Genomic DNA, 25,717 nt, shown 5'->3' with positions numbered 1-25,717 from the left:
AGTCAAGAATCAAGGTTTTATTCTTCCAAAAAGTACAAATTCTTCGTTGAAATAAATATTTCTTTTTACACACTGGTACATTTTGTTAAAATAAATAAAGTTATTTTACAGGATTGATATATGATTGATACAAATTAATGTACACCCACTTGGAGTCAAAAATTAATGTTTTATTATTCCAAAAATACCAATTCTTCGTCAAAATAAATTTCTTCTTTGCAGACTAGTAAATTTAGTAGAAATAAATCAAGTAACGGTCCATTATTGTGAATCTTACCTATTGTGACCTTTGATCAGCGTCACATAATTTATTTCCAAAATTTCATGTTTAACATGTACAAATTTAACTTTGTTAAAATTATTTCTTTTTGCAGACTTGCTGCAGTCGTTACCAACGTCGTACGCGGATCGAGTGACTCGTTAATAATGCTTCCAACACTTTTGTGTCGAACGCTTTTGTGGACACACGCGAGCTACGATTGCGCGAAAAATTTCCGACACTGAATACCCCCTGACCCCCCCCCCCGGAGGTTTGCGTTATCGGCGAGACGCAGGCGCTCGTCGACGACGTTCCCTCGACATCGACGACGGCGAGTGACCGGGATCCTCCTCCGCCGCCGTCTTTTCCAACCAACGTAGACGCGATAGACGTGTATCCCGAAACGGCGCGGGAACAATTGCCGGAAATCGTATCGATATTGGCCATTCCAGCCGACCCTTTTGTTTCTAAATCACATTATCCGCGATCCGCACGTGTAAAGCATCTAATGGTGCAAAAGGCCGTAACGTTAATGAAAAATCGCGGAAAACGCCTCCCGTTACGCCGGAAACTAAGTCCGAAACGAAATCGAAACACCGCGTTGCTACACCGCCGCCGCCGGCGCCGCCGGTCAATGTCCGCGTCACCGACGACGTAGTCGTCACGTCCGACGTTGAGAAGGAATACCATATGTCGCCTCTAATTGTTTCGAATGACGAAGAGGAAGACCGTATGTCAATTATAAGCATTTCGGATGACGAGGAAGAAGCGGTTACGATTAGGGATGCGCAAACTCCACCGCGATTAAGCAGCTATGACGAGACAGACAACGACGAATCTCAGCATCGTCCTGCTGCTGCTGCTGCTGTGGCACCACCGTCACCACCGCCACCATCGCCGCAACTATCGACGATAATCGAAATTCACGACTCAACTCCCTCGTCGACCCGGAGGAAACGCTCCACGCGAAAACAAGCGGCAACCGAATTGTCCGTCGTGCCACTGACGACGAAGAACGCCCATGACGAGAGAGACGACGAAGACGAATCTCAGCCGCGGCGTCAAAGTAGAGTCGATAATATAAGAAAACGATACTTGGCCACGTCCGACGAATTCAAATATCCACCTTCTCCGGGAATATCCACTACCGCTGCCACTAATGTTAGTCGTCGTCCTCCTTCTCCTGCTGCTGTGGCGCCGCATATCAGCCTCTCATCCGACAAAGAGTCGAATGGCCGTGCATCACCATCACCACCGTCACCACCACCACCACCACCACCACCACCGTCACAACGGCTGATGCCGCCGCCAGCCTTATCAATGACGATAAACGTCGACGACTCGACCGCAACCTCGACCCCGAAACGCTCAAAAAGACTGAAAAAAGAAGCAGCCTTACCGTCGACATCTAAAATAATCATTGACGACTCGGCCACCTCGACCCCGAAACGCTCGAAAAGACTGAAAAAAGAAGCAGCCTCACCGTCGACATCTAAAATAATCATTGACGACTCGGCCACCACCTCGGCCACTTCGACTCCGAGACTTTCGTGTAACGATGCACCTCGTGCGCCAAGCATCGTTCCTGGCTAACAACCGCCGGATGCCGCCCGACCGACAATCAGTCGGGCGAAGACCAGGGCGCGGTGCGCCCAAATTTTAATTTTATTCAAATACACCGTGTGCGCGGGCCAAGCGCGGCACCGGTGCTTCCCGACGAACGACGACGGAAGCCGAGCCGCACCGAGGACGAGCGCGGCGTCGCGCCGCCCCACCACAGCGCGACGATCGGCCGCTCCTAGCGAACCCGCCGCGCCGAGCGCTATATAAACCGACGCTCCGGCGAGAGACAGTCACTTCGTCTAATATCCAGCGCATGGTGTAAAGAAAGTAAGGTGTGCTCATACCGAGGACGCGTTTTCGTATCGTTCTGCGCATTGTACCAACCGCCTCCATTTTTAAATTCGTATGTTTACGTTGAAAGACACTTAACCTTAATTTTAGACGTCTGTGCTGCAGTACCCGGCAATTACGCGAGTAAAAAGTATATTAACATGCCTTCATGTGCAGTAAAAAGTTGCCGAAGTTATACGGGGAAAAAGAGATCTGAAAATCTCAGATTTTTTAGATTTCCTGCAGATCCAGTAATGAGTGAGCAATGGAAAGTTATCTGCGGAAATGAAAATATTAATGTAAAAAATGGTATGTTAAACAAAAACACTTTCTATTTTGATGTATTTGTTAATACTATAATAAATAAATAAATAAAAATAATAAATATTTTGTACATATATGTGTAGCTCGTATCTGTTCGCTTCATTTTCATGCAAATGCATACAAAGAGGCTTCATGGATGCAATCTGTTCTGGGAGCAGGACACACGCCCAAAAAGGCCAGAAAACTAAGGACAGATGCAATTCCAACAGAATGCTTAGAATTAATTTTGAATCAAGGTAATACTTTATTTTTCGCATGCTTTTAAATGTACTAATCTTTGTACGTAAAATACATGTGATTATTCTTTTATTATCTGTAAGTATTCTTTTTAATTGTTTTAATTATGCATCTTATTGTTATAAATTATGCATCCATTTTAAATATAAAAATTATTCTTTTATCTAATTACAATTATTTGTTGTATTAATTATAGTAAAATATTATATACTTTATATTATTTTAGTACCTGATGAAACTCCAACGGCTCAGTCAACTTGTACAGAAGGGCAATCCATTATTTCAGTACCTGATGAAACTCCAACGGCTCAGTCAACTTGTATAGAAGGGCAATCCATTATTTCAGTACCTGATGAAACACCAACGTTTCAGTCAACTTGCACAGAAGGGCAATCGAATGTTGTAGAACAGTTTAATGATTCTTCATATTCCCAATTATTTGATACCGGTAAGAATTGTGACAAAATATACAAAACCGATTTTTTAATATTACATTTTTAGTATAATCCCTCATATGTTGTACATTTGTAACTTACATTCTAATAATGTATTGTATTTTCATTAGTATAATATTGTTTTTATATTGATTTATATGAAATTTTAGATGTCAAAGGAAAAATTTTAAAACAGAACAGAGATTTACAAAGAAAATGCTGAAGATTATTAGCCCGAAATAAATATTTAGAAAGGAAGCTTTTTAAACAACAAAAGCGCGTAAAAGTAAATTCAAACATAAGGGTGCGAGAAATTTTAAGTTCAGTATTTACTCCCGGACAAATTAAATTGTTATTAAATCCGAATAAGAAAAAGACCCATTGGTCTGCAGAGGATATAGCTGCTGCAATATCCCTGCGCACTGTAAGTCCAAAAGCTTACAGATATTTACAGAAAGCACGCAATGTACCACTCCCCGCATTGTCGACACTTCGTAGATGGGTTGCTACATTCAATGTTAACAATGGTATTTTGGAACATGTTCTTCTCATTATGAAGCATAAAGGCCAGAACATGACTAACATGGACAAAATAACCGTGTTATGTTTCGATGAAATCCATCTATCCAACCAAGCAGCAATTGAACGGAGAGAGGAAAGAGTCATCGGACCGCACGAAAAATGCCAAGTTGCTGTTGCTAGAGGTTTGTTTACCAAATGGAAGCAACCTGTTTATTACGAATTTGACCAAAGCATGACCAAAAATATATTAACAACTATAATTGCTAAGTTACATGAGATTGGTTACACGGTTGTTGCGATAACTAGTGACTTGAGACCGACGAATCAAACGTTACTCAACGAACTGGGCATTGATAGTGCGGAAGGTAAAACGTACTTTCTACATCCATGCAATGGAGAAATAAAAGTGTACGTATTTATCGATGTTCCGCACTTAATTAAATTGTTACGTAACAATTTATTTGACTCCGGATTTTACATAAATGGTTATTACATAAGTAAAGCCTGCCTAGAAAGGCTAATTCAAATTAATGGCAACGATTTGAAAATTGTACATAAATTGTCGCGATTTCATCTAGACGTAAAGGGAACGCAGCGACAAAACGTCAAACTTGCAACACAGGTTTTTTCGAATACAAATGCTGCCGCTATAGAATGGTGTGGAAAGAAAGGACTTATAGAGGATTGTTTAGAATGGTCTGAAACCGCAAAATGTATCAAACTATTTAATGACTGGTTTGACTTATTTAATTCTTCGTATAAATTCGGTTCACATTCTGGAATGCATGCATATGGCATAAATGCTGAGAAACAAAACGAACTCTTAGATAAAGTTTCGTTATTTGTTAAAAATATGAGGGTTGGGAAAAAAACCCATTTACTTCCTTTTCAAAAAGGAATTTTAATTAGTAATGAGTCATTGAAAAACCTATATAATGATATAAAAAAGATGTTGGAAAATACTCAGTGTCCTGTGACATATATAATGACTGCTCGCCTCAATCAAGATGTAGTAGAGAATTTATTTGCGTACATACAAGCAATGGGTGCTTGTAATGACAGACCGACAGCACTCGATCTTAGATACAGATTTCGATGGTACATATTAGGAAAGCATTCGACAGACGTTTTTACTGAAGGGAGCAACACTGTTGTGCAAAATTTGGCAGACACTGAAACTTGCCTTACTAGTATGTCTGATGAATTATCTAACAGCAATGAAGAGGATGTGGCAAATAATGATCAATTCCATTATGAAACCCTTCAAGAAATGCAAATTTGCAACATTTCGGAGGAATACAATAACACTGAAGAATATAATAAAATAGATAAGGATGTTGATTTAGAAGATTTTGAATACGATGATATTGGTAAGCTATTATGAAACTTTTAATTATATTGACTACATATAAAGGGGTACCCTCTTCTACCTTGCCGTTCGGATTCGGCATTAAACTGTAGGTCCCATGTGCTTGTGTACAACCTGTGTGCGCACCACAAGCACATGACTTTGGGGGAGGCCTAGGTCCGGATTGTTGCGCCATTGAAATGATGATGACATATAAAGAGGTAAAAGCAGATAAAAGTCATAGAAAAAAGACTTACACTACTATGACTTTTACTTCTTCATATACTGAAATAAATATTGTAGTAATATTTATTATTTTATTGGTAAGTCATCGATGTGGTTTAGTTTCTGTATAAGTAATTAAAATTATTACATATAAGAGTTACTTTAAAAAATAGAAACATATAATAAATAAAATTTGTATTTAATTGAAAAATGTAATAAATATAATAAACAAGTAAATAAAATATAATAAATAAATCAGAAAAATATACATTTTAATTACTATATGAACAACGTATAAATAACTATATAAAGGTTCATTGTACATGTTTAATTTTACTATTTATATGAGTACAATTAAACATATAAAACATATTTTGAGTAATAAATTATCATTGTCACCATAATTTCTGTTGTCAATATTATTGTGTTTCTGACAGATATTGTAAGCCGTTTTAATTATTCCCCTACCTCTCAAGAGCTCCATTGCTTAAAGGAATTTGAAGATTTTGTAAATGTATCCGACGTTATACAGAATGAAGGCTTAAAATATATAGCCGGTTACACAGCATCTAGGTTCCGAAATAAATACCCATTTTTAGGAACTCCTACAAAACTACTGGTTACATCTGATGAAGACTGGATTAATCATATTTCAAAAGGAGGAATGATTAGTTCTTCTATTGAATTGATTGAAGCGGCAAAAATAATGAATTCGGAGTTTGAAGAATTTCATGGCTCATTTATCAGTAAGGAATCCGGAATTTTCAAAACAATTGCTGAAAAAGTTAGGAAAAACAAACAAACTTTAGCGATACCTCTAGAGGTACTATTATGTTTAATTAGAACGCGAACTTATATTCGTCTGCGAGAAATTAATAAAAAAATAAATACAGAAAATTATAAAAGAAAATCTCAGAAAAAAATGAAAAAAGTGACAAACAAAAAATATTAATATTTATTCACGTTTTATATTATTAGTAAATAACTGTGTTTATTGGTTTTTCATTGTTTCATTTATTTTATTATACTTGACCATACATATTGTATATGTATATTTAATATATATACGTTTGTAATAAAATGTTCCGTTCGTTACTTGTTCATCTTACAAAAAATTTTTTTAAATTTATTATTATTTTCTTTATGTAAATGTTTAATTTTTTTATTACAATTTTATATAATATATGCATATTGAACGTACATTTTATTTTCTTCCTTTATTTTATCCTTTTATTAATTTTATGCAAATTGTATAAAAATGAGTGTGATATGTCAATTTAAGGACGTTCACCGGCAAAATCGTTTTCTTAGGAATTTTTTTAAACTTTCAGTATATTTTCAATTAAACGCGTTTTATACGTAGGCGTTTTATTCAATGCCCCTTGCGGTACTAAAATTCGAGATATTCAGCTTCAAAGTTCCGATTTTTAACACGAAATCCCTATTTTGAGCTCTCTCGACACGGACATTTTAATGAATAATAAGTACAGTTTTCTTAGAATTTTTTTAAAAAAATAGTATAAGATGCCTCATATTATTAGTAACGTGTGACAATAAAGTTCGATATAGCAAGCGGTATTTATTTTTGAGAAATAGTCGTCTAAAGAACACTATCGGACATAATTTTCGTCTGCTCGGAGGCAGGAAGAGGGAGAGATCACTGCGAGACTTGGCAACGTTGCTACCGCTGCGACATATAGGTTAAGTAGAGAACGTCAAGATCTTATGGGGAACGTTATTTAAATCAAGCGTAATCTTTTTCTTTATGAATGTGCATTAAATAATATATCTTTATTTATTGTAACAATCATAAATTCTGATTTAGAGAACGCAAATACATCACAGCAATTACAATTTACATGTCTTCTATTCATCGTATAAAAATAATTCAATATTCTTGGAATATTGCTAAATAGAAAATTTATTGCTAAATAGAAATGTTATGGCACAGTTTTTTCAATTGACTGTGTACTACTTTTAAGAAATTCTATGACTTTTTTAAAAATCTTTTTATCTTTTGTAATTCTAAATTTTTCATTTTCTGTAGCTTCAGTAAATAATTTTTTAATATTTTCTTCACCTTCATTCTTATACATCTTCAATAAAGCATCACAGGAAATACCATTAAATGCTAATCTTTTTAAAATTAATGGTGAAACAATATTCTGCAATTCACTCAAGAATTGTAAATTATGCTTAACTTTGGCATTATTTACTAATTTGATATTGCATTCATACAATGTTTTACTAGATTTATACAAATCACTTTCAGCTTTTAGCGTACGTGCTAGTTTTTGTAACATAGCGACATCATAAACAGCATCATGAAACTGTCCAGAATCGTCTGGTTCTAGAAAATCTTTGGTCAGTGATGATAAAGTGAAATTATTTTTTCTATCAGGAAGAAGTTTTTTGAATACCGGATATGTGTCCGAAAATCCTGCTATTACAGAGAAATTTTGTAGCATGTTATTATTCATAATTGTTTGTAATAAACGAGGCATATCAAAAGTATTTGCGTTATGTGCTACTAATAAACAAGTTTGGTTTTCTGATAATGAGTCTAAATACTCTTGAAACAGTTTCAGAGCTTCAGTCACTTCAGTAGTTTCAAGAATTTTATCACGCAGATACAAATTCCCATTTATTTTGTGAAGACCAGTAGTTTCAGTAGCTTGTGCAGATATTTCTTTTGACGACTTGATGTAAACATTAAATTTTTCTTCATCCTTTTGAGCAGCAATTTGTAAAATGTCGGCATTGCAGCCAAAACCAGTAGTTTCCAAATCAAAATACACAATATTTGTGGAAGCTTCTGATATTTTTTCAGAGCTTTTGTCGATGTGGTTCATCACCTCGTTAAAAGCCCAATTTGACTGATACTGCACGCCTTCTGCTTTTTCATTAGTTTTCTTTAGTAGTTCTCTCTCGTTCTTTCGTTGTATTCTGCGTAATTTACTTGACTGTAAAACATCTCTCTCTGCTCTTTTTGATCTCTTGCGATCAGCTCTCATGGCATATTCAGCTGTGTACTTTCCATGCCCTAAGGTCAAATTTCCTTGATAATTTAAAATGCAGCTCTCACCGTCGTTTTTCACACAAACACTATCTCCAACTCTCATGTCGCTGGCAGAACTAAGAGAAAGACATACATTTTTATGATTCTTATGAGCTATTATATTATTCCAGCTTTCATTAGCTTGACTAGATCCAGAAATTGAAAATTTCTGAGCATTCAGAGCATATTTCAAAAAAAAATTCACTAATACTTCATATAAAGCTGAATCAGTCAAAGTTACGCTGTGCTTTTTCTCTGGTTTGCACCACGGACCACAATTTTCATGGCGATTAAATAAATGATCAGGTATTTGTTTTAAATTCTTTGCGAGTTGCTCACTTTTGCACTTATTTTGAGATACTGCATAGCTAAAACATTTTTTTATGTGGTTTATCACACCTTTTCTATTCAGCTGCTTATGCGACTCAGCCATTTTGTACAGTTCTTTTCCAAAATTTTTGGTTAAATGATTCTTATCCGCTATCTTATGATACGTCATGTTTTGATTATCTTTTCGAACAGCTGATATCATAGAACTGTCTTCGTCGCCAATTATAACTTTAGGTTGCAAGCCAACTTCTTTCAAGATATTGCTATGATTTATTAACTGGACTCCGGCGCTTGCTTCCATCGCTTTCGCACTTCCGACGAAATTTTTGCGGCAGTCGTGATCTTCAGTCTTATGTTCCAAATCACAGAGCCTACATTTACGATTCCTTGTAGTATAGTCAAGAATTTTTCCTGACAAAAATCCAATAATGCAACTATAACTGTTCAAGCTGTCGTAACTTCGTCCTGTTCCGCGCTTTGTCCATCCTGTATCAAATCCAACAATTATATTAATAATTTCACCCAAAGCTGAATCAAAGACCACATTTGGCGCTTCAGGGTCTGCTGGATTTTCTAAGAGACGTGAAACCTTGAGATCAATGTAATGAGGATATATGTCTGAAACAATTTCCTGCGGCCTGAAAAAAATACATATTTAACAACACTTTAGCATACTTTCGTAGAGGATAAATCAAATCGATATTTATTTGAATTGCTGTTTTAATATTTATCATCATTTTATTGAAAAAAAAAATTGTAAAAGTACAGGTTTTGCAGCTTATTATCTATTAACTTAAAATTAAATATAAAATAAAATAGCAAAGTACCAGATACATAAAAATAAACAAATTCGACAATTTCACAATAATTTGGAGTAAAAAAATCTATTCTTTCATCATTTATAATTTTGTACTGTATAAAATAGCTATATCATAATAAATAATTATTTATAAAGTATGCGTTTGGATGTGTGAATATACAAAGTATAATGGCAAGAATGTGATGTTTTCATAATTTGCTTCTATAAATCTTACAATTCGTCGTTGAGTTTTTCTATATTCTTAATAACTAAATCCCTCTCTAGGATTGCTGCACGCTTACAACTAGCTTTGGCTTCCTTTTCTATTGCCTCTCCGACCATTTTTTCATAACGTTTATATAAATCACTAAAAATATTAGGAACATTGCTACAAGCGAGAATCTTGTTCAAAGCAGTGTTTCCTGTACCAGCATGGACAGCACCTAAAACAGAAAAATGGAGTGAATTAAGTTTGCACTCTCATAATTGTTCATCTTTGTAATATATATACTCTAATTTGTTTTATTTTCATCAACTATACTAAACAATGTTTGTTCACACAAAAATATTATTTACATAATCTTTGCATTATAGTGCAGTATTATGAAAGTATTAGCTATATTTTTATATGCTACTACAGTTAAACTATTCTCAGTAATACGTACATGTTCATTGTACTTTAAACACTACATATTTTAAACACTATAGCACTGCTGTGATTAAATAAGTTTCAATACAAAAATACATACATAGAAAGAAATACTAACCCAGTATAACTGCCATGTTTATGTGAGACACGTTGTTTTCCATCATTTTTCCTGTATGTACTATAGTAGATTTATCACAAGATTTACAAAGAACAGTCAGTACGGAGTGAAGCCCAATACGCCTTTCGGTTATCATATTTCCCAAATTTAGCACTTGTGTGCATTCAAAACATTTTAAATTTTTTCCTAATTCCTTTAGTTGTACAAGGCGTATGCCATTTCCGACTCCGTCTTCTACTTCACTCTCTTTGACAATTTCCGCCACGCACTTTTTCTTGGCTTCAGACATACATTGCACAGCTTTTCTATTCCTTTTTGCCAATTTGTTTGTAACAAATCTACCATTTTTTAAACGATCATTGTGCAACATGGTACCTATTCTTTGACGATTTTCTAACCTATGAAACGCGGCACGAAATAAATATGCACCTGTCTCGAGAGCAGTGTTGCCAGATCGAGTAAAGCTGCGCGGCTAGACAAGTTTCAGACTTTTGCGCACGGAAGTAGTTGTCAACCATATCATTACTCCGTGCGTCTGAGTTGAGCACAACTGCCACCGGTGAACGTCCTTAATTTGCCACTACAAAATGGCGGCCGCTGGAACAAAATTTGATTGGCTGTTCAAAAACCTGCGTAATAGCACACCTTACTTTCTTTACACCATGATCCAGCGTACCGCTATTCCGGACGAAACCTATCCCGACTCATAGGGAACACACCAACGAGGTCCGGTGCTCCGAGCCTCGACTGAGGGCTCTCAGGTGTTCCCGCACTCCATCAGAACTAACCCCGAAAGCACGGTTACGCGGGGTCAAGCACACTCGGCCTCGCAACGAGGCATATATGTAATACTCTTATATTGCTAGTCAAGCTAAAACGCTGACGCAAACATCACGGTGCAGACATATATCAACCTCTCACTTCCACAGTTCGTGTACTACGACCCAAATGCGCATGCGCGCGTTTCATGAATGAGAGTTGTATTTATTGCACTGCACTGATGCAGCAGTGTAGCGATAAAGAACAGGCCCATTACAATTTTTTAACCTCTCAGTCTCACACGAAACAGTCGCACCCACGAGTGAAAGAAAATAAATAAAAATGCGATCTTGTTACCTATGTGGAAGATTTGCATCAAAGACCGAAAAGATTTCTTTACACAAGTAAATTAATTGACAAATAATAAAAAATAATCAAGTATACGATCGCTTACAAATTAATAAAAATTAAATTTTCAGATTTCCGAAAAATCCAGAAATATGTAAAAAATGGGTTGAAATTTGCGGATTGCAGAAGACAGATGATGTATCCCATTTGTTTCTTTGCTCACTTCATTTTAAAGTACCTCGAAATTTAATTGTACAAGAAAAATGGAAACTACCTCTTGGTATTATACCCAACTTAGATATTACTGATGTCTCAACAACAAATGTAACAACTTGTGACGATACGCGTACTCGTCACTAGCGCTACGGCCCTGACGGCCACCTAGCGCCCGAGTGGTGGGACAGACCGAGCGGTGGGGCAGCCCCCACCGCCCTCACTCGGGGTATAAATAGGGGACTCGAGCCGACTCGAGTCACCAGTCCTGTCCGGCTCCTGCTTCCGACACGACTACTCTCCGAGACCGCTTCTCTAGGTTGGGTGCCCCCAACCTCGTCCTCCGTACAGGGAACGGGTGCCCCCGTTCTCACCTGGGTGCCCCCAGGGTACGGGCCTCCCCAGCTGGGTGCCCCCGGTTGGCATTACCTGCCCTCTCCTGCCTCTGGGTCGGGCGCCCCCGACCCTTTCCGCCGTACGGAAGACGGGTGCCCCCGTCTTCGAGCCGGGTGCCCCCGGTGTACGGGCCGCTCAGTCGGGCGCCCCCAACTGAGCTCCTGACCGTCCTACCTGACAGATATAAGCCGCGCCTCCGCCCGCGAATCCGTAAGGCCACCGGGCCTCCGTGGTTGTCCGCGAATCCGTCTCGGCTAGTTGTGAACTCGTCTACCCGTCTGCGGGACTGCCCCGCATCGACCCTAACACGTACACTGCGGCTCAGCGGAGCAATACACACACACACACGCACCTACACGTACGCCCTCCATCATTTCTGTATCACATAGTTAGTAAGAATAAAGACTATTTAGTAAAACCAACCAGTGTCTCCACGTTTTCTCACCCTGGCCTGGCGAGCGAATTCCGAGCGAGAAAACGCGAACTTTACCAGAAATATCTTTAAATCATCCACCAATATTATTATCAAATGTGCTAAAAGATAGTACTAATATACCAAAATCAATTGAAACATCTTTAAATATATCTGATGATATAAATTGTGATCGTGATGTTCCGTCAACATCAAAGGTTTCTTATTCAAGTAAGTTAAATGTAAATTATATAAAAACAAATAAAAATACATATTCTTATTGCAAAATAATACGAATTTTTTTTGTAATAATGCTTTTGTAATAATAAATATTTTATAGATTCTGAAGAGGACTGCTATTCTCCTCCGAAAAAACGCTTTTTTGCAGAACCTAGATATATATCAGAAATCAATAGCTTTGATGTTAGTACACCGAGAAAAGCGAGGAGAGTAATTAAATTTATTAAAACAGAGCACGAAAAGAAACGCAAACAAATAAAATCTTTACGAGACCAAAATAGAAGGCTTGTAATGCGAATTGCTAAATAACAGGATTTAAGGGGATGCTGGAGCCGTAGCCGAACTCGATCAGCGTCGATAAAGAAGTGCTCACCGACTATATCTGTCCTTGTATAGACAAAGATATAGACAAGGATAGCACGCTACATTGCACGCACACATACGCACGATGCACATCGACATTATACTTTTATATTACGCTTCCAAATCTTGATTTGGAGGGTTTATCGATATTTTTTTTGTTGTGCAATTCGGGGGAACTTGTTTTCGCGTTCGTACCAATGGTATATCTCTTATATGAAATACATCTTGTGACGAGCTGACAGCTCGCCGCAACTCGAGACGCCATATTGGGATAAGAGTAGGATAAGGAAATCTGTACTTCCGTAATTTTTTCTAGTTTTCTATATAAAATCGGAGTTCCCCCGAATCATTAATGTATGTACTGCAATTCTGGAGAAGGATTTTTAATTCTGTCAAATTAATACGACGCTACGTGCCGACAAAAAATGCCGGTAAAACAGACGGCTCCAGCATCCCCTTAATGTCTCATTTAAAAGAATCAAGTTTAATTTCTGATGATGCTGGAGATCATTTAATGGTAGAGTATATGTTAAAATAGTAATAATACATATTTTTTGTAGAGGAAAAATGGAGGTACATTTGAACAATTCTTAAATTTTGACATTACATATTCTATATACCATAATTAATAAGTTTACAAAAATATACCAAAATCGATGCCATTAGTGTCTATTAATATCAATAACGTCCTATTAGGTGACTAATTCCTGAATTGACACATTTTTCATGGCATGCTACAATATCAAAATTTAAAGGATGTTTAAATGTACTCAATGTTCAAATGTGCTCTTCTCTTCCCTATATATTTATACATGCCCAACATGATCTTCAAAATATTGAACTTATTACAGTATATTTTATATATTAATGGAAATTTAGATATACAATTTAGATATATGAATTTAGATATACAATTAATTATATATAATTTATATACAATCAACATTTTACACAAATCATATTATATACACAATTATATATTTATATACTTTTTATTATATAATTATAACGAATTAAGTAAATCAATGTATTAATTATACAATTTATATACAATTATACATAATACAAAATTAAACAAATTATAATAAGAGAAAATAGGATCGTAAAGATATACAATCAATTAGAAAAGCCATGCGATCCAAGCTTAGGTCTTTGACAGCCTTATATTAGTTACTGTATACATATATGTCTATATATATACATATAGTTTTTTTTCCCAACATACTGCGCGCCGATTATTTGTCGGACTTAAAACACAGTAATTGTTAGAATTAAAAACCCTTCCCTCCCCGGAATTAAATCGACTCGATTTAAATATCTAATAACTGTAAAGAAAATTTATTGCGAAAAATATTACCTCAGCCAGGGTTCGAACCTGGAACCTCCCTCATTCCGTGTAGGGCGTCGTACCAATTCGACTACCGAGGCATGTGGTAATATTTATCGCAATAGCCGGTTAATAATAGTTTGAAACGTCTTTCTCAGGCGACGTGAATAATAATAAGAGAAAATAGGATCGTAAAGATATACAATCAATTAGAAAAGCCATGCGATCCAAGCTTAGGTCTTTGACAGCCTTATATTAGTTACTGTATACATATATGTCTATATATATACATATAGTTTTTTTTCCCAACATACTGCGCGCCGATTATTTGTCGGACTTAAAACACAGTAATTGTTAGAATTAAAAACCCTTCCCTCCCCGGAATTAAATCGACTCGATTTAAATATCTAATAACTGTAAAGAAAATTTATTGCGAAAAATATTACCTCAGCCAGGGTTCGAACCTGGAACCTCCCTCATTCCGTGTAGGGCGTCGTACCAATTCGACTACCGAGGCATGTGGTGATATTTATCGTAATAACCGGTTAATAATAGGAAAAACATATTTTCAGGCGACATATATAAAAGATAATTATATGCTACACACATAACAAATATCAATATCTTAGTTATACTTACATCGGTACACCGTACGTACGCCTTAGTGTTCAGAAATCTCTAGTCTTCAGAAAAAAAAAAAAAAAAAAAAAAAAAAAACTATATGTATATATATAGACATATATGTATACAGTAACTAATATAAGGCTGTCAAAGACCTAAGCTTGGATCGCATGGCTTTTCTAATTGATTAAACAAATTGTATTATGTATTGATTAAATTTAATTTAAAAAAAATGAAATAAGATATATGCAATACTGAGTCAAATATATGCTTATTTTTATTTTTTATTCCTTTTAGAATAATTACCAGAAACTGTAAAGGCAATAGTAACAAGAAAATTGAAAAAAGGTGGTAGTTATTCTCCTGAAATACGTAGTTTTGCATTAACGTTGCACTTCTATTCACCCAAAGCATATAATTATGTACGAAAAACGTGGAATAACTTATTACCAAATCCTTCGACGATACGGAATTGGTATCGTGTAGTCAATGGATCTCCAGGTTTCACGGATGAAGCATTAAATGCCATTGCATTGCATAATAATAATAATTCTAAACCTCTTATTATTAACTTAGTTATAGATGAAATGGCAATAAGAGCAGAGATGATTTTTGATAAAGAAAAATTTCATGGTGGTATTGATTTTGGTACGTTAGAAAATGAAGAAAATAATGCAAATAAATCTGCTTTTACAGCTAAAAATGCTTTAGTGTTTATGGCAGTATCTCTAAATGATAGTTGGAAAGTCCCAATTGGATATCATACTATCAAGAGACACGGTAGTGTCTCGCGCCAAGTACACGCGGAGCGAGACCGACCGTGACTCTTTTACGCGACGCGACGGGTTGCGAGTACCCGAGATGTTGAGATCTCGATAACGAGTGAACGGATCAAGTTCTAAGCAGGCTTGATCGATACTATCGATAGCTTGGGGTCCAATTAGGGGGGGGGTTTCTCTTATAATATTCCGCTACGTGCCCTACGAGCGGAGATATTGCGACGCAAAGTCCAAATATGAAAATTTATTTTTAAGATACTCCTCCTCCTAACGCCGCGACATATCTATCAGAGAAACGTCACTTTCACTTTTTCGCCGCTGGCGGCGCAGGTATCGCCAGTTTCGATATCGCGCGCGTATTTCGAAATTAGGTCGATAGACTTATCGGTCAGGAGGAAGATTTCTATTTAGGCAAATTAGGTATATACTTATATAATATATATTGAGTCAATTGCTTCATGTTTATCTGGAAAGATTTCGTACTCTTACATCGTATTACCACCGCTGCCGGAAAATAAGGTTCTCTACGCTTGGCAGAAAGTGCCGCTAGGGAATTTTTAAGTCGATTCTTATGAATCAAGCTTGAATTCGATGTCTAGGTATCCCAGGTTGCCGATGACGAGATCCAGATAGTGCGCTTCATAGTTTTCGGTGTCCAGGTGTAATAATACATTGAATTCGATGTCTACGTGTCCCAGGTTGCCGATGACGAGGTCCACATAGTGCGCTCCGTAGTTTTCGGTGTCTACGTGTATTAATACCTTGAATTCGATGTCCACATGTCCCAGGTTGCCGATGACAAGATCCAGATAGTGCGCTTCATAGTTTTCGGTGTCCAGGTGTAATAATACGTTGAATTCGATGTCTACGTGTCCCAGGTTGCCGATGACGAGGTCCACATAGTGCGCTCCGTAGTTTTCGGTGTCTACGTGTATTAATACCTTGAATTCGATGTCCACATGTCCCAGGTTGCCGATGACAAGATCCAGATAGTGCGCTTCATAGTTTTCGGTGTCCAGGTGTAATAATACGTTGAATTCGATGTCTAGGTGTCCCAGGTTGCCGATGACAATGTCTAGATAGTGAGCTCCGTAGTTTTCGGTGTCTACGTGTATTAATACCTTGAATTCGATGTCTAAGTGTCCCAGGTTGCCGATGACGAGGTCCACATAGTGCTCTCCGTAGTTGTCGGTGTTTACGTGTATTAATATCTTGAAATTGATGTTTAGATGACAAGGTCCAGATAGCGCGCTCCGTAGTTTTCGGTGTCTAGATGTAATAATACCTCGAATTCGATTTCTACGTGTCCCAGGTTGCCGATGACAAGGTCCACATAGTGCGCTTCGTAGTTTTTTGTGTCTAGGTGTATTAATAACTTTAAATCTGAATGTAGGAAACGTGGATATCGAATTCGAGGTATTAATACACGTAGACATCGAAAACTACGGAGCGCACTATGTGGACTCGTCATCGGCAACGTGGGACACCTAGACATCGAATTCAACGTATTATTACACCTGGATACCAAAAACTATAAAGCGCACTATCTGGAACCCGTCATCGGCAACCTGGAACACGTGGACATCAAATTCAAGGTATTAATACACCTGGATACCGAAAACTATGAAGCGCACTATGTGGACCTCGTCATCGGCAACATGGGACACCTAGACATCGAATTCAAGCTTGATTCATAAGAATCGACTTAAAAATTCCCTAGCGGCAGAATTAAAATTATGTCATGACATAATAAAAATTCGCTGAATTAAAATTATGTCTAGACATAATAAAAATTGGACGAATTAAAATTATGTCTAGACATAATAAAAATTGGATGAATTAAAATTATGTCTTGACATAATAAAAATTGGATGAATTAAAATTATGTCTGACAAAAATAATTCCGCATTTTTATTATGTGTATACACAATTTTCAAAAAAAGGTAAAAGGAGGCGCTAAGTACACGCATAGTAGTGTATATGTATTATGTTGTTACCCTGTTATGTTGTTACCTCGAAAAAAACAAAGTGGTAGTATTATACCTCCAAATAGCTTTACCCTGTATATATACTGTTTATAAAATGCGTAATACTACAAAAAGGCGTAATATCTGTACAAAATTACCTTTTTTAAAAAAAAGGTAAAAAAAGGCGCCAAGTACACGCATAGTAGTGTATATGTTGTTACCTCGAAAAAAAAAGAAAGTGGTAGTATTATACATCGAAAAAACCTAAGTAACAAGTGGTAGACGTAACCTTTATATCTCGAAAAATCTTGAAAAAATCTAAGCAGTAGTATCTTTATTTCCGAAAAATTATAACCCAAGTGATACACATCACAAAATTATGTTACCTTATCAAAAAGAAGAGTCGCGCTTCAAGTGATCTATTACAATTACAAAAAAGAAGTGATATCTCTTTAAATTACAGCGCCAATTACAGAGAGAACATATATATTGCCTCAAAAAGTAATTGTTGCACTACTTTGAAAAATCTTTACATTGTGTCAATTAGAAAAGAATGTATGATAACAATTTTATAAGATTAAAAAATTTTATTTAAATTTAACAAGGGAATACAAGATATTTAAATACAAAGTTTACATGTGTATTTTTTAGTGGTCACAAAGAATTACAGAGGTAACAGTACAAAATATTTTATTAAAATACATAAATTTTTCTTGTAAAAAAACTTGGCGCTGCTAGACCTCGAAATTTTAAATAAATAAGGACAACAATAAATAAAAATAATTCAGAAAATAATGCGATGGGAGTAATATTAAATAATTATCAGCGTGGATGTGCGAGTGAGTGATATGGGTGTTCGTGACGACGCGGACGGCGGATAATGCGGCTTATCATTAAGTAAATATTTAAAATTTCGAGGTCTAGCAGCGCCAAGTTTTTTTACAAGAAAAATTTATATATTTTAATAAAATATTTTTATTTTGTACTGTTACCTCTGTAATTCTTTGTGACCACTAAAAAATACACATGTAAACTTTGTATTTAAATATCTTGTATTCCCTTGTTAAATTTAAATAAAATTTTTTAATCTTATAAAATTGTTATCATACATTCTTTTCTAATTGACACAATGTAAAGATTTTTCAAAGTAGTGCAACAATTACTTTTTGAGGCAATATATATGTTCTCTCTGTAATTGGCGCTGTAATTTAAAGAGATATCATTTCTTTTTTGTAATTGTAATAGATCACTTGAAGCGCGACTCTTCTTTTTGATAAGGTAACATAATTTTGTGATGTGTATCACTTGGGTTATAATTTTTCGGAAATAAAAATACTACTGCTTAGATTTTTTTAAAATTATATAAAACCCGACTGTTTGTCTGTCCGTCTGTCCGTCTGTCTGTCCGCGAACTACTCATTTAGTCCAGTCACTATGTACAAAAAAACGGATTATAAAAGACATAATTATGACCCAGGATTTTTCTTTTGGGGGGTGTTGGGGGGCTCAAAAAAAGCTTAATCTCAAGTTTTCGACCTCTGTTTCCCGCTTGCTTTTTTTACGGGAGTAAAAAATGTGAAAAAATGGTTTTTCCGCGATAACTCGGTTTCTAATAAAGTTACAAGGTCGAATTGGAGCTCATTTTAAAGCTTTTTTTAAGCTCTACAAATTATGTCGTATGACATTTTTACGTATGATCGATTGTTTTCAAGGCATCGAACGAGAAAGGGAAATAAAAAAGTATGATATTTAGTTTTTTTCTTTTTACTCATTATTGTCGTCCGAAATTGCAAAAATGCTTTAAATAAAACTTGTAGAGCATAAAAAAACCTACAATTTTTATTTGTTATTCATTTCATTTAGTTGAAAATTACGCCTTGTAGAGCGCCTCAAAGTGGAGAGTCGTCGCCATCGCGTCAGCGGCGCGTTGGTTACGTCAATACGCGGCACCAAACGCTTTCGCTAAGATTTCAGACTTCATTGTTTTCTTCATAGTTTTATATAAAGTAAACATACTAGCAAATGTTTACTATAGTAAACATCTGCTCGCCGGTCCTTTTTATCGCATTTGCCAGTCGTTTTCTGTATATCGCAGCGAGCGGATGCTTTTCGAAACGAGAATTTTGTGGACATTTTGTTAGTGCAGTTTTTGGACATTTTGTTAGTGCAGTTTTTAATGAACAACAATGAGTGACTCGGATTGTTTTATATGTAAAAAACCTTTGATAACAGACGTTCAAGTGGTGAAATCGAGAGGTATTAAATCTCTTTTATTGGCGAGCGAGCAAAGAGGAGATGCGGAATATCATCGAAAGTTGCAGACATTGACCGAAGTTGCTGTACACGGGGCGTGTTACAAAACGTATTCGAATAAAAGATTAGCTTCGTTGGCTTCTCGGCGAAGTGGCAATGGCGAATCACCATCAACATCAAGAGAAGAACAGTGTCATCCAGATTTCCATTTCAAGAAAAATTGCTTATTTTGCGGTAAAGAAGCGAAAGAATCGTCATCAAAAGTACCTGCTAAATATCGAGTAAGAATTTCTTTAATAAATCACGATTCGTCGAAAGAATATATTTTGACAAAACTTGGTGGTCGCAATTATGAAGTTGCTCGTGCAATTGTGAATCGCCTCAATCTTGTCCCTGATCTTGTCGCCGTTGGAGCTCGATACCACAAAAAATGTTATGAACACGTGGTTACAGTAGTGATAGGTACGCCAGTAGGAAGACTACAAGAGAACGTAATAGATGATGCTATGGAACAAATTTTTACCTACCTCAAAGATAATTCTAGTGAGTGTCAATTTTCACTTGATACATTTAGCGTTTATACAGATTCGTGTGCGAAAAACGATAAAATAGAAAAAAAAACTTTTTTGCGTCAATGAAATCGGAAATCTTAGCGAAAGCGTTCGGTGCCGCGTATCAACGTAACCAATGCGCCGCTGACGCGATGGCGACAACTCTCCACTTTGAGGCGCTCTACAAGGCGTAATTTTCAACTAAATGAAATGAATAACAAATGAAAATTGTAGGTTTTTTTACGCTCTACAAGTTTCATTTGAAGCATTTTTGCAATTTTGGACAACAATAATGAGTAAAAAGAAAAAAACTAAATATCATACTTTTTTATTTCCCTTTCTCGTTCGATGCCTCGAAAACAATCGATCATACGTAAAAATGTCATACGACATAATTTGTAGAGCGTAAAAAAAGCTTTAAAATAAGCTCCGATTCGACCTTGTAACTTTATTAGAAACCAAATTATCGCGGAAAAACCATTTTTTCACATTTTTTACTCCCGTAAAAAAAGCAAGCGGAAAACAGAGGTCGAAAACTTGAGATTAAGCTTTTCTTGAGCCCCCCAACACCCCCAAAAAAAAATCCTGGGTCAGAATTATGTCTTTTTTAAATGTACATAGTGACTGGACTAATTCGTTAGTGGACCGAATTTTTACCAAAAGTGTATGAAACAGGGGTAGAATTTCCAGGGAAGTGCCATGATGTGTATAGTTTTTCATTACCAATATTCTGAAAACCGGTTTTTCTAATTTTTTCTAATTTTTGGGAATGAAAAACTATACACATCATGGCACTTCCCGGGAAATTCTACCCCTGTTTCATACACTTTTGGTAAAAATTCGGTCCACTAACGAATGAGTAGTTCGCGGACAGACAGACGGACAGACAAACAGTCGGGTTTTATATAATAGTATGATAAGGGTAGAATTTTCCGGGGAGTGCTATAAAGTGTATAATTTTTTGTTACCGATTTTTTTGGAAGCCGGTATTAAAAATTTTTCCAATTTTTCGGGAATTAATTGACCGAAGCGCAAAGAATTGTATATGAAGTAGGGATAGAATTTTCCGGGGATTGCCATGATGTGTACAGTTTTTGTTACCGATCTTTTTGGAAACCGGTTTTTTTAATTTCAATTTTTCGAAAAATAATTGATTGAATCTCAAAGAATTATACATGAAGTAGAGGTAAGAATTTTCTGGGGAGTGCTATAAAATGTACTATTTTTTGTTACAGATCTTTTTGGAAACCGGTTCCAAATGACCGAATCTCAAAGAATTGTACATAAAGTAGGGGTTGAATTTTCTGGGGAGTGCTATGAAGTATATAATTTTTTGTTACCGATCTTTTTGGAAACAGTATCAGAAGTTTGACGAATTTTTCGGGAAATAATTTATCAAATTTTAAAGAATTGTATGTAAAACAGGGGTAGAATTTCCCGGGAAATGCTATAAACTGTATAGTTTTTCGTTACCGATCTTTTTGGGAACCGGTATCTTTTTGGAAATCGGTTACGAAATTTTCCAGAGGGAGAGAGAGACTATTTGCGTGTCTTATTACATATATCCTCCGGGGCGAAGCCCGGGTAACCAGCTAGTTTTTTAATAAGATCCTTGAATGGCACAGAACGCTCGAATCTGTTAACGCTTGCATTCGAACAATTACATAAAATAAATTGTAAGGTATTTTCTATTACTTTTGATGGTGCTCCAAGTAACATCAGCATGTGTACTGCTTTGGGTGCAAATTTTACACATGGAAGTGATTTTAAACCATATTTTACAAATCCTGTTACATCAGAAAAATGTTATGTGTTTTTCGACTTTTGTCATATGATCAAATTAGTGAGAAATGCTATAGGAAACAAAAAGATTTTACAAACATCAAATGGTGAAAAAATTGAATGGAGTCATATAGTTAATCTTCACGAATTGCAAGAAAAAGAAGGTTTAAAAGCTGCTAACAAACTCAGTAGCAAACATATAAATTTTCAAAATAATAAAATGAATGTTATAGCAATACAAACTTTAAGTGAAAGTGTATATAAATCATTCATGTTTTTGTTAATGTTACCAGATCCTGCAATAAAACTTCAATTTGCTAATTGCAAAGCAACTGCAGAATTCTGTTTGAACTTCAATAACATGGGTGATATATTAAATTGCAAAAACAAATTTTCCCGGCATAATTTTACAAACAAACCATTAACTTCTGAAAATTATACACAATTACAAATACATGCTAAGAATTTTGAAAACTATATTAATACATTACAGGACGAAACAGGTACTCCCATATTAAAAACTAACAGAAAAACTGGATTTCTTGGACTAATTATATGTTTAAGAAATATTTTTCCTTTATTTGATTGTTTAAAATCTTTAGGAATGACGTATTTATTAACATATAAATTGTCTCAAGATTTTCTTGAGACGTTTTTAGTGCTATACGAAGTCGTGGTGGTTTTAATAATAATCCGAATGCTTTGCGACTGAAAAGTGCATACAAACGTCTATTAATCAGGCATGAATTAAAAGAGTTTGATAACGGCAATTGTCTTTCTGATAGTTTAGAAATTTTACATGTATCATCAAATTCAAAAATGTTTAAGTGTCCCATAGCAAATGAAGAAATAGATAATTCTGATGAGGAAACACTCATTTTTGAGCATGATTATATAAACACATTTTGGCAGCTCACACCATATATAGATAATATAGTACAATATATAGCAGGATATATTTGTAATAAATTATATAAAATTATAACTTGTGATTTTTGTAAAAATCAATTATTGGGTGATAAAATGCCTTTGTTATCAGAACTAAAAAATAGAAGGCCATATTTAAAACCATCTGATGATGTATACAGGATTTGTAAAATGTCAGAAACAACTATCCGGCAATATACAAATGAATTGCGAAAAAATAAAATTAAACAATTTTTAACAATTACTATATATCGTAGATTATTATCTCCATTTTCTAATGATGCTATGCAAAATCATATATTATCTCAAGATGTACTTGACAATCATAGAACACAATTGTGTAAACATATAATATCATTATACATAAACGTAAGACTGTTTCACGAAGCCAAAAATATGTCTATCAAAAATAATTTTATTCGTCAAAAATATACAAAACTTATTTTATTTAGTCATCAATAGTTTTTATGTATTATGTTTACAAATGTTATAATTTTAATATTATGTAAAAGTATATAGTTTTAGTATTATTATGTTATTACTAGTTTTAGTATTATTATAGTTTTAGTATTACATACAGATGTACATATATTATATAAAAATCTTCTTTTCGTTTTGTTTTTATGTCATTTTTATATTTTGTTTTACAGCAAATTATTTTATATAATTTACATTTTTGTTTTATAGCATAAGAAAGACAATAAAAATAAATATTATAACTGTATTATATTGTTTCTTCTTTTAACAGATAATTTTTAAATCTTATTATTAAATACAGCTTTTTAAGTCTGCGGTGGATTTGCTACTACAAATGCTTCGAAGCATTTTTCTTCTTCTTTCTTTCAGTAAAGATAGACCCCGTGTTCCTTTTTTACTGGCAGTGCTGAAAATATATAGTTTGCGTCACGTAACTATAGATTTTCAGTACTGGCAGTGAATAAAGGAACACAGCCAGAAAGAGAAGAAAGATTTGTAGCGTCAAGTCAACCCCACCAAACCGGTTACGCCAGCGCATGCGTATAACGTTCGTAGTACATGATCACCAAGAAGACTAGAGACCAGGAGACCGAACTCCAGTGGTGGGGGTGAGTCAAAATGTGGTCCGGCACTGTTCGCAGTATGGTCGCCGGCCAATTCATGAACTACGCTACGTGCTGGATAAGTTCGAATCTTTACGTTGTTTGTTCTCTAGTTTTCTTGTTTGTTGCAAACCGTTTAAAACAAAGTGAAATCATGTCTAAAGTGTGTTGCATTGTGAATTGTGAGAGTAAATGTCCCAATTTGGATTCGAATAAAAGGACGCTATTTGGATTTCCGAAGGTAAGTGTATTTGATTGAAATAAAAATGAATAACAATCATTTTCTCAAGAACATACAATCAGTTTGATTTTTTCACTTTTCAGGATTCTCATGAAAATTAAATCTGGATAGATAAGATTTCTCCGTTTTTGAGTAAGGGAAACGCTACTCGAAAATATTTACGTATTTGCGATAAACATTTCAAGGACAACGATGTTGAGCGGACTTTTCGAACTGTTTTGAAAGATGGAACAATAAACGAAATACCACGTGAAAAATTTAAATTGAATCAAGGTAGTGTACCATGTATTTTCGATGTCCATCAAGATAATTTTAAAGAAGAGTCCATGGATGCAGGAGACGAAAGTTTATGTGTAAGTTGAAAATCGTTATAAATTATGCTTTGAAAATATATTTGAGATATTCTCTACAAAAAAATGAAAATTTTCAGGTTTCTACTCCGTTTGAAAACATACTACCTATCCAAGGTAGCGAAGCAATAGAATACACCATCGAGGCACTGAAAAGAGACTTTGAAGCTCCAGAGCATTCCAGCGAGATAATTAAATAGGGAATAGGGTTATTACCTGACGGCATCATTTTTTTTTACTACGGTGATTTTGATAAATATACAACAAAAACATTAATAGTAAGAAAGGACATGAACTTAGAGGTAATTTTTATATCTGATCCATAATAAAATAAAATTGTATTAACTTTGGTAATATTTTACAAGTATAATTGATAAATTTTCATTTTCAGGTCCGACTTGGGGATGAAGTTGTCAAGTTAAATATAGTGGACAAAGTTCATTGTTTTCAAGATCTTTTGGTTGCCATGAGAACTGTCAGCAAAAGTCATGTATGTAGTGAATCCGATCATGACACTCCTTTACCCCTGGTTTTGTTAAATTGACGTCAAACCTGAACAGTCAGAGATGCGGCTCATGCGAAGTACGACGTAAAATCAAAAATCGTAATGAAAGAAAAAGAGCGAAACGGTTTAATATGAAACAATACAAAATAAAAAAAATAATAAGAAGTTTGAAACAACAAAACAGTCGCATGAGAAACTACGTAAGTATATAACCATGCGATTAAAATATCAATAAGTTCTTATTTCTTTATAATGTTTAGATTATATTTCAAATTACAGATAAAAAAAAAAGAAGAAAATATTGAGGAACTGCATTCTCGTTGTGCTGCACTATCTGACAAAACGGTTGAAGATGCCATTAAAAATCAGCCGCAAGTGCAGCAAGCAGCTATAAGAGCTTGCTTGGCT

At 35.2% G+C, this 25,717-nt stretch overlaps 2 protein-coding genes and 1 pseudogene across 3 annotated transcripts; 2 read left to right on the top strand and 1 right to left on the bottom strand.

The window, feature by feature from the left end:
• Positions 1–2,146: 2,146 nt before the first annotated feature.
• Positions 2,147–3,600, top strand: LOC139825079 (uncharacterized). Of its 2 annotated transcripts, none has more exons than XM_071797611.1 (4): positions 2,147–2,461; positions 2,560–2,712; positions 2,940–3,161; positions 3,318–3,600. In XM_071797611.1, the coding sequence occupies exons 1-4, from the start codon at positions 2,314–2,316 to the stop codon at positions 3,368–3,370; spliced, it is 576 nt and encodes a 191-aa protein (XP_071653712.1). In that variant the 5' UTR covers positions 2,147–2,313; the 3' UTR covers positions 3,371–3,600. The 2 variants fall into 2 exon arrangements, with proteins under 2 accessions (XP_071653712.1, XP_071653713.1); XM_071797612.1 differs by having other exon boundaries at positions 2,153–2,461; positions 3,000–3,161.
• Positions 3,601–7,366: 3,766 nt separating this feature from the next.
• Positions 7,367–8,931, bottom strand: LOC139825081 (uncharacterized). Its single transcript, XM_071797614.1, has 2 exons — positions 7,527–8,931; positions 7,367–7,407 (listed from the first exon to the last, which is right to left on the bottom strand). The coding sequence occupies exons 1-2, from the start codon at positions 8,929–8,931 to the stop codon at positions 7,367–7,369; spliced, it is 1,446 nt and encodes a 481-aa protein (XP_071653715.1).
• Positions 8,932–11,314: 2,383 nt separating this feature from the next.
• LOC139825080 (uncharacterized) lies at positions 11,315–23,596 on the top strand (annotated as a pseudogene).
• The last annotated feature ends 2,121 nt before the right edge of the window (positions 23,597–25,717 follow it).

Source organism: Temnothorax longispinosus, unplaced genomic scaffold (assembly GCF_030848805.1).
Source record: "Temnothorax longispinosus isolate EJ_2023e unplaced genomic scaffold, Tlon_JGU_v1 HiC_scaffold_89, whole genome shotgun sequence".
Taxonomy (NCBI): Eukaryota; Metazoa; Arthropoda; class Insecta; order Hymenoptera; family Formicidae; genus Temnothorax; species Temnothorax longispinosus.
This window is presented reverse-complemented; position numbering and strand designations above follow the sequence as displayed.